We start from the raw sequence: 13,398 nt of genomic DNA, 5'->3' as shown, positions 1-13,398 counted from the left end.
CGTCAATTTTTTTTCTGAGTAATAATTGAACGTACATGTGGTATGATTCATATCATATAGAATCCTACCACTATATTGTAGCCAGCGAATTCCCAAGCGGGAATTATCCCCAAAATAGACGTTGGGTGAAGTTATAACGAAACGAACTGATACCAAAACATATTTATCAAAAAGAAATTAGGGAGTCCTTTGACTCGAAACATCACGAAGTGGCCTGTCGAAGTAAATTAGGATAGAGGGGGGGGGGGAGGTTGAAATACAGATTAGCCTGCAAGCAGGTTACATATATACAGGGTTATCAAAAAGCGCAACCTCAATAATTCCCTGGAGCCTACGATCTTTTGTTATTGAATCGAAGCGAACATATGAAATTATTAAGTTGGAGTTTTTGAATATTTAAGTTGAAGTTGGAGTCGGGAAGTTTTTTTATACACCCTGGTCCCTGTAGTTGGCTATACAATCATAACTCGCACGCAATCAGTGCGAGTCCGAGATGTTAATACATTTGCATTTTGAATTAGGGTGAATTTTCACTTAGAGTTCAATAGCGAGCGATTTTAGAATCCTGGCACACCGCAATCACGAAAAACGCAGATAACAATTCTAAGCAATTACGAGAACAATATCGCTTTTTAGTCAAAAAACACTCATGTTAATATTTTTATACATAGGTGGGCAGAGTGGCTTTATTTTATCACCTCCATAATAATATCACATGTAATCCAAATTAAACCCTGTTTTTGCAATTGGCACTCTAGTAGACGCTTTTATTATTGTAATTACCCGTCGAAGGCTGCAGACTGGCAGCTTAAAGAAATAAATATTTTAAACCAGAGAACGTCTGAAACTTTAATCATGAATCCTGGTTTCGGCTCTAACATATTTAAGAATTAAATAGTTACCAAGCTGAATATTTGCATGTTTTCCTTTTTGAATTTTGACATTATTTGGCATTATAAATTAATAAATTAGTGAATAATATATTAATCAATTAGTGCAACTTGAATACTCTTGGCGCGAAAAAACAACCCTGATCATGTTTTTAGGAATATTAAGAACGCCCTCGATTTTAAGACGACTAGCCAGTAGGTATTTGGCGGTACAGCATGTTCACTAGAAAGATAATAATCGTGTCATGACGAGAGTTATGGCACAGACAATCAGTGGCGTAGCTAGAACGATAATTGGGGGGGGGGGGGGGGTGTGAATATTCATCTATCCAGTTCTGCCCTACGGATTTCTTTTGTAATTGCAATAGCTTACAATAGAAATTCGTCGGGCAAAACTGAATATATGAATATTCACCACACCCCTTCCCCAATTATCGTTCTAGTTACGCCACTGCAGACAATGATGCGGTATAATAGTACAGATATAAGCTTAAAAGCTTTTAGTTTAAGCAGGTGTAATGTGCATTATGTGAACTATGTTGTACTATTTACAAACAAATAAGCACGTGTGTAATGTAATGCTTCCTTTTAGGCACGAACTATTCCTTCGCCTGTGCAAAGAGAAATGATCTTTTATGACTTGCCTCAACCTATCACTGCCAAGTATTGGCGTCTCAAATCATCTGAAGACAAGTGGGTTGGAACAACCGAATTTGCTCTGAGACCTTTGATAAGGCCCTAGGCCGAACATCGTTGCTGATTGTGCGCAAATTGAAAAATTATGTAGCGTTGCAGTATATATCCTTTATTATTAGTTTGATAAAATTACAATTTACATGTAGTAGCCTGGTGGAATATTCTCAATTATAATAAATGAAGCATATGAGAACCAGTATTATTTATGAACTTCAAACAGGCAGTTATTTCAATGAAAGGGGTTTACGGGAAGTTATAGACAGATGTACAATCAGAACAACTTTGTTCAGGGGCGTAGGAAGCATCCAAGAGATTGAGAGGCACCAGCTTCCAGGGGCACTTTTGTTAATAAAAAGGGCAGATAAAAATATGTATAACATATTTCATCGCCAAAGCTCCAAGGACGCTATCACCAAAGACATCGTACAAATGCTATATACCTGTACTAGAGCTGTAACTCTCACCCCCAAATTCAGCGGTCTAACTATGGCCCTGATCTGTACCTTCAATTGCACAAGATGAGCCACCTGCATTCGACAATGTCAGCTTCTCAAGGATCAACTCCGTTCCACCGCTTCCTCAGTTGCTCTTTCTTTACAATTGAACATAGCAAATGCTTCGCCAGCATGAACTGTTAATTTATTCCCATTATAATTATTTCACAAAGCCATGGATTTCAGAGTTGTGAGGCATTAATTAGGCGGCATGTGTTGTTTGGTCAGTTATTTTCTTCCCCAGAGATATCAAACATTTGCATTTTTGAATTAGGGTGAATTTTCACTTAGAGTTAAACAGTTCTCAAGCTGAATATTTGCATGCTTTTCTTTTGAATTTTGCAAATGCAGAACAGCATTAATAAATTAGTGCAACTTGAATGCTCTTGGTGAAAAAAAGTCCTGATCATGTTTTTAGGAATATTAAGAACGTCCCTAATTTTAAGCAATCGACTACCAGGTAGGTTTTTGACGGTACAGCATATTCACTAATTATCGTGTGCCATAGGTTTATATATTAGGACGATTTGATGATTTCATTAAGCTTAATGGATTTTAGAAGTTAGAACTTCAAGTTTCTTTTGGCCAGCATATGTCATTGCCATCAGCTGCGAGATCAAGCAGTAGTTCGCCGCAGTTTATTATACTAATAATGAATATTTATGAGTGCAATGGTAAGAATATTTTTATGAAGTGAAGCTGAGTTGAATGGAACACTCCATCTTTCACCGAATGAAAATATTTTTACCATTGCACGAATGAAAACATTCATTATTTGTTTATATGACACCAAAAAAGATCAACTTAATAATAAAAGTGAAACAATGATAATAATTGATAATAATAATTAATAATAATAATTCAGTGAAAGCAACCGTGAAATGGAAAAAACTATTTGCACGGCTAGACTGGTCAGTAAAATGGAAATTTCTATTTAATGCCACGTGATCAAAAACGACCATTTAAAAGACATTATACTAATAAGGTGTTATATAAAATTAAATGTAAATCGGCAATCATAAACAGTAAGTGTCTATTATCTTGACCGCTTCATCCAGCCACTGCTTAATTGCTATAGAGATACCTGCTGACTTAAACTTTTAAGAAACATCCTTCAGATAAGCATTGGATAACAAAAAAATGAAGTTGTGCTATATCACTGCTATGCGCATGTTAATTGCGGCACACGCTGCCGCTGCGTATGATATATTACAGTCTAAATAGTGATATATATTATAGTTCTCCGTTATTTAAAGTCTTCGTAGAGTAAGTCGTGAAGATGAAGAAACTTCTAAGATGAATGGACCTTCACACTGTGGTCGAAATGTTGACGGAATAATGTGGTATGAGCCAGCAGGTACATCGGAAAGTTCCAATACACAAAACCCAGTTCTACGGAGGAAAAGATATGCGGGTTATATACACGAAATTGCGTCAACGCAGTTTTCGAAATAAGGTTAGGCTGAAGTCGCTCAGATAATCTGTTCTGTACAGAAAGATGGCGAACAAAGGTGCCAGGCATAACGTTACGTAATAAGCAAGAAAAAGGTAAAGTATTAGACGCCAACTGGCCTCAAGGTTCAGTTCGTTCCATTGAAAGCAAAAGCATATTGCAAAAACGTTTAATATCACCTAAGATGGCGCCTATAATGACGGATCACGACGTCACCTGCCATTCAGCAACTCTGGCGATTTTCTCCCCCTAGTGTACGCTGCATAGTAATCATTGAGTGTAAAATACTTTGACAAGCTTATAGAGTACACTACGGTGTACATAATTCGCTCAATACAATAACACTGTTAGAAGGAATCGCTGATCAAAATCGCCCGTGTAGCGAAGGCTTAACACAAACCTGTATGACTCAACTGATTTCTTGAAAACTGGGTATCCTCCTGAAGATGCCAAAGATATCATAAGGCAACCAACAGCATATTGTCTATAACGTAATCCTTTGATGTTAGCAGACAATCATTGGGAGCTAATAATTACTGAAAGAGTTAGGGTTTTCCGCTGTATTCTAAAATCTCACTCATGCAGTCATATACTCACTACACTCAACGAGTTTTAGTGCATATGAGTGAGCTTTTAGAATCAGGCGTTAATGTTAGGATTAGCTCATCAAGATGGTGTATTTCGGAGTTAACTACCTTTAACTACATCAAAGTGTATAGTTAATTAAGAGGCTTGCATGTAGTAAAAATATACTGTTTCATATTCTTGTAATTTTGCATGGTGATATCACAATATAAGTAAATTATCTTGTAGGTACACCACGTAAGTATTTACCGCTCCGTTAACCCGGGCCTCCCGCTATGAGATATCGAAGAAAATCTGCTATCAATCTGAAACACCTACCTTGGTCCACGCACTTTGACGAGAACGCTAAGTGTCGTAGAAGGCGCAGACTCTTCCAGTTCGCAGAAATACACAGGGTTGTTCTTGTGAGTTTCGGGATAGTTGGGACAACCGCCTGCAGTAATCCCTTTCCATTCTCCAGTTTCCTATAAATGAGGATAATACGAACGTATATACTATATTAAATACACCAAAAAGGTTTTCAAAGCTACTATATTAAATATACCAAAAAGGTTTTCAAAACTCAATTCGCTAAACATACGAACCTGTTTGTGACAAACATAGGGATTCGGTACGGGAGAGAGTTTAAATTCAGCTGAAGAAAATACCTATAGGAAAAACATGTCAGTGTAGTCAATTGAAAATTCTACGTGCATGCACATGGTATACCAAACACTTTCTCCAGCAATGTTTCACGCAGAACGATGCTTTTGGCACCCGTGAGCTAGGCCCAGCGAACTCTATTTAGACTGGAATGATAACTAAGGGTTACATATAGCCGCCATCTTTGAAGCCAATTTTCAAAAAAGAAACCCAAATACGCTAAAATAAAAAGAGACATTGCAGGCATCATGAAATACGCGGAAAAACCTTGGAAAGAGGATGAGGTAACGGCACATAACGAGAATCCGCTGGCTCTAGTTGGACTGAATTATTTTTGAACAGTACGTTTTAGCAAATACTTTGTTTCCAGACTTTAAAATCCGCCGACGTGCAAACCGAAGGGATTGGGTTCTATGCATGGAAATGAAAGTAGCGGGGTTAATTGTGAATTTTTGAATCAAATAAGATCGCACCTTCAACGTGTAGTGTATTGCGTTATGTTTCTCGTACTGTGAAAGCACCAGAGTGAACGTATTCGTTGTTTTGTCGGGATTAAGTTTAACCAAATAATGAGGACTGTTGATCTTGACACCCTCGATATAACAGTTGTCTAAATGAAAAGAAATGAACAAATTCGATATATATTTATAGCCAGTATTTGCTGCCATTTTTTTTTCTTTTTTGAGACGTGAATTATTAGATATAAGTACCTATTTTGCATTCACATGGTTTTAACATAATCGTAGTTGTCGTGAACAAGTCATTATTACTGATGAGAATTTGTCATTATTTTCTGTATGTAAAATATCACTGAAGACTGTATACAGATAGCAATATTCTAATACATCGACCACCTTGACATGTTCACGACAATTACAATTAAATGAAAACCATCCAAAACGTCGATGTGCCGACGGCTAGTACAAAATTACGCACCGTCCTACTTTCCTTCTACAAATGGATGTGTGTTAGAATGTAAAAAGATTACCCACCTGGATAATAGACCCTTTGCCCTGACGTTTTATAAACATGTACGGTAATAAATTCTTTGTTGTTTGCAAAGTCGTCCTTGGGTACGAAGAAAATTTAAATAATTATTCGTGAACAGCACTTATAAATAATTTCTCTTTGTCTGGATTCAAGCACAAATAAACGCATGTGTATTTGTTGCTATAAGATTTCACTCACCCTATCCAAAATATGCCTAGTTAAAAGGATCCAAACGACCGGATTCTGATCGCTGGTAAAATTAACTTGAAGTTTATACTGTGGATTTTCCCCTGGAATGGAACAGCACGTGCATGTGAATTAGCTATACACATATTCCAAAGTGAGCTAGCTATACACATATTGAATGCCCAGAAAAGTATGAGAAAACAGACTTACCTAAATTGTATGCGTCCCTTACAGGTCCTTCCGCAGATTTCCACGTCCTAGTTTGCGAAAATAACTTTGTATATAGATGTATGCCGTCACAAGATTGCAAGAAAATTTCTTAAACCTATTTCACACTATATATATAGTCACAGGCAAAGTGTGTTTCTGGTCCCGTAAACCCTTGTTCTGCCAAAACTCACTCAAATGGGGACATTAAACTTTTTTATATAAGACTAGATCCTGATTGAATAAATATTAAACTATTTAAAGCCAGTCTTAAATCGTACAGTTGAGAGGAATCAACCACCGTAGGTATAGATCAGGAATTAAACCTATGCCATTGTGATATGCTGGTTGATGAGTATATTTAACCTCCCCTTCGTGTGGAAAAAGAGAATGCTCTTTGCATGGGTATAAAGTTAAAAATCGAATCGTGTATCAGATTGTAATACTCACGAATGGAGGACGTAGCGACTTGTAAATAATTTTGGATTCCAGTTAATGTACAACACGTCATAGAAGTGTAACAAAGACTTCCAATCAATCCAAAAAACACCTAAAAATAATAATGCATTTCAGCGCAGTTTGAGATACCGATCTGTCGTCTTTATTTTCATTATATTACTCTAGTCTATCTTACCATTGTCGACTCGGATTGCACTTTTAAGATCGAAATTTAATGCCTTCTGCAATTCAGGAGTCCAGTTTTCAGTGTCTTTTTCAGAAAAATTTCCCTACAACATTCCGATAAATAAAACAAAACAACTTTATAATATTGAATTTACAATGCAGATCAAAGCGGTATATAGGTTTTCAAAGTTATTCGCTTGATGCAAAATAAAGAACTTACCTTCCATCTCAAATGTGTCCAAGGATTTTTTAGTTGAAGAAGTCTGAAATTCTAAAAATATCGTACCATGTAGGTACATAGTGTGCAGCATTTTTTATGCCAATGATAACAGTGTGGAGACATCGATATATAACTATCACACATTCAACTTGCTCTAGGAAACTTGGTGTTGGACAGTGGTGTGGTGGAGGGAGGCTAGTTGCGGGTGCCTCCTCTTCCCTTAGCATTATTTAGCATTCCAAGACTACATCACTAGCGTTGGTGATCTACATATTAAAAAGAGGACATGAAAAATACCTTGATTTTTCTAATGTCGAGTACGGCATAAGCGTGAGTTGGAACAAGGCCTGCTTGGTCTGCAATGGCATCACCCAAGTTACCAGTAGCAGCTGTTATTAAACAGTCGCCTGAATCAAAATAGATTCATACTCTGTAAGAAATGCTTTGAAAATATCTGTCAATCAAGTATACCTATAAAATTGACTGTTGGCTCTTTCAATCCCAGAAAAAAATAGCGGAGAAATATTCATACTTATAAGTATCGTGATGAATAATTATATCGTACTTTACCTCGATGTAATCCAGAAAAAATTCGATCAAATAAAGAATCCGTATTGAAATCGGGGCTATCTAATTTTATTGAAACTCTTTCTGGAATCCATCCAGTTAAAGCATGAAGGTCAATATTCTAGAAAAAATATATGTCAAATTTATCACATGATTATTAGTACTAGTGGCAGAATAGCTTGAAAGTCATATTAATCTACTTACTGAATTTGAGCCAGGAAAGTCATATCCTCCCATTACCTGAAACAAAATCAGTATGATGCAAATGAAGAGGAAAGCAACATTATATACTCTTTGCGCCTAATTTTGATCACAGCGCGAAAAAATTCGCGTATTGGATAACGGGCCACAAAAAATACGCAAATTAAATAAACTCTCGAGAGAACCAAGTAAATTTATAATGACATTCAAAAACACCGTGCATGTAATCATGCATGCATTTCTAACAATTTGAAACTACTAAACTTGCTTACTGCAACAACATAAGCCAATTAAATTATGAACATTTTCAATTCATTTACCTTCAGATATGCTTTTTCAATAAGGCTAACCCACATTTCATTTTTGTTCATAGAGTAGGAACACAGCAACTGACCATCTTCACCTAATGGTAATTTGTCGTCAATAATTACCTATACGAAAAAAATAGAAATTAAATTCGTCAACAACGCAATGCAATCCCTCGACAAGTATACAGACATTTGTATCCTAAACCGTATATTATATAAATTTGTAGCTCAAACAGTTCTCCTGTAAACCAGGGGCCGGTTGTATCAAGCCTGTTTAGCCTAAACGGTGGTTAAGCTCAAAATAGAAAGCAAATCTATCGCTTTATTCAACTGTTAGTTATTAACCTTAGTACAACGATTTCGTGAATAATATTCAAGTTAACTCATTCAAGAGAGACGTAAGAGTGTTATTTAATTTTGATTTATGCACTGTTTAAAGCTAAACAGGCTTGATACGGCCTCAGCCTACGACGTTTTATAACACCCTTCACTCTTACAAAAAATACGTCACTTTAATTATACGAAAACTAAAAACAATATCAGCAAAAATTGTCCCTTGAGTTAATTATTTCATGAATGTTATATGGCGCAATACGTACTTTTCGAGAAACACCATTTACCCATAATTTTATCATATACTTTCCCGACGGGTTTATGACTGGCTCTCCGTTTCTGTTCTGTGGGAATATAATCCTAAGGCAATAAATGAAAATGATAGTATTGTGAGATCTGCACGGGCGCAATTAAGCTAAAAAAACACTTCTGACTTCTAAATCTTATCGCTTTTAAATAGAACTCACTTTGTAATTATACGTTTACGAAATTTCCTTTCGTATGCGGCAGAAATAGCTAATGATGCAACGAAGGAACAGTCTGTAACAACAGTCTAAAAGAGATAAGATGAAATGAAATAGGATGTTTAAACCAACCAGTATTCTAATGGCGAGCTTTTTTATTAAAAGACTGAATTGTCAACGTGTTAGCCGATATATCAGCTCCTGTATCCTTATGTAGGAACGGAATAAGGAAGCTATAGTAATATAGTAATATTTGTTTAACATGCATGCATCAACAGCGTACCTGACGAATACTTAAACTTGAGACAGCATAAATCATTTTTGGGTCATCAGTCAGGTCGCTTGGTCTGGAAGAAAACGAAATTGGGCCTCAATATGCACAGAAATGATTCACGTACGTAAAGCTATGTTATAAGATATGTTACGTACCGAACCCATTTTGCAAATCTATCTTTCTGTTTAACTGAAAGCGGTAGGTTTCCATCAGGATCACTGAAAGAAGCACATCAAACGAGATGAAAGACCGGAAAATTCGTACACTGTACATGTACAGATAAACAAAATGTTTTCTTGCAAGATCATTCAGCCCAATGAGGAACACAAATTTTGATAGTAATGATGATAGACACCTTATTTTATTGGTAATGATGATAGACACCTAATTGCTAATGATGATAGACACCTTATTTTATTGGTAATGATGATAGACACCTTATTTTATTGGTAGTGATGATAGACACCTTATTTTATTGGTAATGATGATAGACACCTTATTTTATTGGTAATGATGATAGACACCTTATTTTATTGGTAATGATGATAGACACCTTATTATTTTTATGGTAATGATGATAGACACCTTATTTTATTAGTAATGATGATAGACACCTTATTTTATTGGTAATGATGATAGACACCCTATTTCATTGGTGATGATGATAGACACCTTATATTCTAGCTAATGATGATGATTAAATGACATTAGGTATCCATGATTGATCAAATATTGTGCATGATACTGAGGACAGACACTAAAGTGTAGCAATAAATCTAATATTACCTGAATACATCAAGATAACCAAACTTTTCATATACATCAACATCAAGCCATGGCAGATACTTTTTTCCATTGATAAATGATGTTTTTCTGAAGAAAAGTATAAATGTTTTATCATTCACATTATTAAGACTTAACATATATGAAACAGAGACATTTGTTTAAATTTGATATGGATATAATGTCGTATTAGAACATTGTCATTTCAATGAGTGTGCTATTTTTTGAATAGGTACTCCTATTGAAGTTGTATTTAACAGTGCATGAAAAGAAAAATATGCACCAAAGTTTGTTAAGGGACTCACTTTAAAACTTCAAGTTCTTTGCTTGTAAGAGTTGGCTTTTTCCCTTTGTCTTGGTTTGTTTTTGGAAGAGCTGATGCTAGGTGAGCATTTGATTTTGTGGGAGATAGTTGTTTAATTGCTTCAGCTCTATATTGAGAAATGTTAAGTATTAGTAATAGTGGTATTTAATTAAATCTACTCTAATATAATAAATAATTTCTCACCTTTCAACAGCTTGCAGTGCTAAGGATTGCAGCTTGGACTGGAGATCTTTGTCTTCCAATCCTTTGCACTACAAATGAATCCCATATATTTATATGTTAAGTTAAACTGATGTGTACTAATACATGCAATAGAATTCTATTTTATTAATATTTGTGTGTTGTGGACATACAGCTTTCAGACAAATTTCTGCTGCATCTGTATACAAAGGAATGGCTTCATCTTTTCGGCCCTTCTCATCCTCTGCTAGGCCTTGTTGCAAGAAGAAACGTGCCTTTTCGAGATCTTTCTAAAGAAATGTTCAAGAGAAAACATCTTCAACAGAAAACCTGTGTTAAAATTAAACTTTGTAAAATACATTGTAAAATTCAGAATTTTTCAAATCATATGCATGTAAGGGACCCTAGTTTGAGATTCAAACTCATTTCATAGCTGATCAATTTGGCAATTTTTAGCGATAACTTACTTGTTGTGATGATTTTAGAGGTTTCTTCACATCATCACTACCTAATAATACATAAATATATATAGTGTATATAGCCAATGATTGCTAACGAATATTCAAACCACTACTTATCAAACCATGATATTTCGTTCCATGACATTTGCTGAATGGTTTGCATACAAATTTTAGATGCAAAAATATGTTAATTGTTTGATTAACATTTCCAAACCACTGAGTGCAATTTCATGATTATAATTATAACTAATCTAGTAAACATCCAACATTATAGAATCCTGGAATTCTTCATAGGAAGCAAAAACATTCTTGGGGTGCATCGTTGGGAAACTTGTAACTTTGAAATTGGGGGGGGGAGGTTATTAAATACAGATATTAAATGGAATGGAATTAAACCTATATTAACTTGTTACATATTTGCTAAGATCGTAACTTCAATTTTCAGTTGAGCCGATCCGATCTAATTTATTCAACATTTAAACGATGTGCGCTTCCGAAACATATTGTATAAAACAATATAGGAAATGCTTGAACAAGTTTGACATTATTACCTTTACTTTGATACAATTCCTCGGCTCTTTCAATATACTTTTCTACTTTTAATCGAACATTTAAACTGTTGTCCTCGCACCAAGCTTTCAAAAGTGCATCAGAAGCTTCTGAGTAGAAGAATATTGCCTGTTCGAAGTCGCCTGCTTGGTCATATTTAACCGCTTCTGTGGCAAACTTTACACCATCATCACATAATGACTGAATGTCCACCATAATTTTTGATCGATTGTTTACAGGAAGTTATACACCCGATTCGCCTGGTTCGAAAAGCCTTTGACGTTTTGGTGTACTTTCAATTTTTTCAAACTTGTTTTAAAAATTATAACAACATGAAAAGCAATCTTTTTAGAATCAACAGACCATTGGAAGAATAACTCCAGTCCAGCCTGTGGCCGTTACGAGGTCTCACGCTTGCGGTTTTGAGAAAAAGTACCCAAAAAATGCCGGCATATTCGTCATCGTGGGAAAGGCTAATTCAGTGACTCAAATATCTCCACGGAGGTACTGAGAAGTCTGAGATATACCCAGATAAATTTTATGAAATTCCCTATATGACGATGCAAATACCAAACAAACATGACCCGGTTCGGTAGCTACCCTGTATTCTGCTATCAATTTTAAAATGTACTATACAAACACTAAAACAGCTGCGTAACGTGCGCGCAGTAATTATTTTTTAAACGATTACCGTTTAAAAATAAAAGTAAATTACTTTTATTTTGGACAGTCAAAACCCTTGACAGGTGTTTTCAGGGTCTCTTTCAGGACCGTTCGCGACGGCGGCGACGCATATTCATGTTCGACGTAGTTGTCTGGAATTGTATACATTTACACATAGGTCCTTAACATGAAAGTTGCCGTCCATCGGCCGGTAAGAAGACACAAGGCTGCTTTCCACTTACGCGGTTTTTTACGCGCGGAAAACTTCAAATGCTTCTTAGTAATTATTTGTTTTTCAACACACGAGTCAACAAATGCGGAAAACATGCGGAAAACTAATTTCATTCGATTTATTCACCTAGCCCTAGGTTTTTAAATACGGATATGTGTAAGGATTTAGACTTTTACGTATATCAAAAAAGCTTAAGCGTAGAGGAAGGGGTCCATATTGGCAAATAGTAATTCCGAGTTCCGACTAATAATTTGACGACGTCCGCTTGAAGGCTAAGAATTAGAATTAAAATAGCTACTGAACTGGAATTTTTTGTCTATTGTTGCAGTGCTACCGTGCACCGGCTCTGACTATAGTCGCCCAGATTATTGTATGCATGGAGATTCTCACGTCCTACCCCCCACTAGGCACTATCCCCATGCATAAAACAACCGACTGCACTTCGGATACTTTTTTTTACATTCAAATACCGTTTATAGTTATATACTGTAATAATATACAGTATACAATTGTCTTTCGGACGTAACAATTACATGTGAACCGATCACGATTGACTACAGACTAGGTTATATAATTATGATCTATATCAGAACCAAGTTGATGAATAGGTCCGGCGTTTTAAGTTGGGTTCCTTGTGTTCCCTGGTTCACACTATTAAATAACTGACTAGCTAGTTATTCCGACTCTCGTTTCAATTTGCATGAAGACATCTGAACCTGTTATTATTTAAGAATTCGCAAATCCTAAACTAATGACTGTTTCAAATTCGAATCATGTCAATCATCACCTTTTCTGCAAAAACGATTTATCATCTTCGTCCCTTCTCGGCGTAGAATTGAATTCTTCCAGAAAAATATTAAACAGTTGAAAGTCGAATTCATTGAGACAAATGTACTCATCCACAAACTTGACGGGATCACGCTTTTATCATACAGGGATGTTTCCTGTGCATAAAATATACTCGACAGCACTATGCCTGGACAACAACAAAGGAAGAAACACATGACCGCCAGGAAACACGTAGAGACCTTTTTCAACTTGAAAACACGTTTTGTCGTATTCTCACGATTG

General features: G+C 35.8%; 1 protein-coding gene across 2 annotated transcripts; it reads right to left on the bottom strand.

Moving 5' to 3' along the window:
* Positions 1–2,946: 2,946 nt before the first annotated feature.
* Positions 2,947–11,697, bottom strand: LOC114526400 (calpain-7-like). Of its 2 annotated transcripts, none has more exons than XM_028547991.1 (25): positions 11,435–11,697; positions 10,890–10,930; positions 10,596–10,712; positions 10,426–10,493; positions 10,223–10,348; positions 9,921–10,007; positions 9,290–9,352; positions 9,144–9,207; positions 8,864–8,949; positions 8,663–8,756; positions 8,076–8,186; positions 7,759–7,794; positions 7,558–7,675; positions 7,285–7,394; positions 6,988–7,038; positions 6,778–6,871; positions 6,594–6,693; positions 6,147–6,193; positions 5,949–6,040; positions 5,753–5,828; positions 5,234–5,370; positions 4,703–4,765; positions 4,437–4,582; positions 3,934–4,017; positions 2,947–3,472 (listed from the first exon to the last, which is right to left on the bottom strand). In XM_028547991.1, exons 1-25 carry the CDS (start codon positions 11,646–11,648, stop codon positions 3,331–3,333), a joined length of 2,367 nt encoding a protein of 788 aa, XP_028403792.1. In that variant the 5' UTR covers positions 11,649–11,697; the 3' UTR covers positions 2,947–3,330. The 2 variants fall into 2 exon arrangements, with proteins under 2 accessions (XP_028403792.1, XP_028403793.1); XM_028547992.1 differs by having other exon boundaries at positions 3,948–4,017.
* Positions 11,698–13,398: the final 1,701 nt, after the last annotated feature.

The sequence above is a fragment of the Dendronephthya gigantea genome, unplaced genomic scaffold (genome assembly GCF_004324835.1).
Source record: "Dendronephthya gigantea isolate DGI-Jeju-01 unplaced genomic scaffold, DenGig_1.0 000038F, whole genome shotgun sequence".
NCBI classification, from domain to species: Eukaryota; Metazoa; Cnidaria; class Anthozoa; order Malacalcyonacea; family Nephtheidae; genus Dendronephthya; species Dendronephthya gigantea.
The sequence above is the reverse complement of the archived record's forward strand: the minus strand, read 5'-3'. Positions and strand labels throughout refer to the sequence as shown.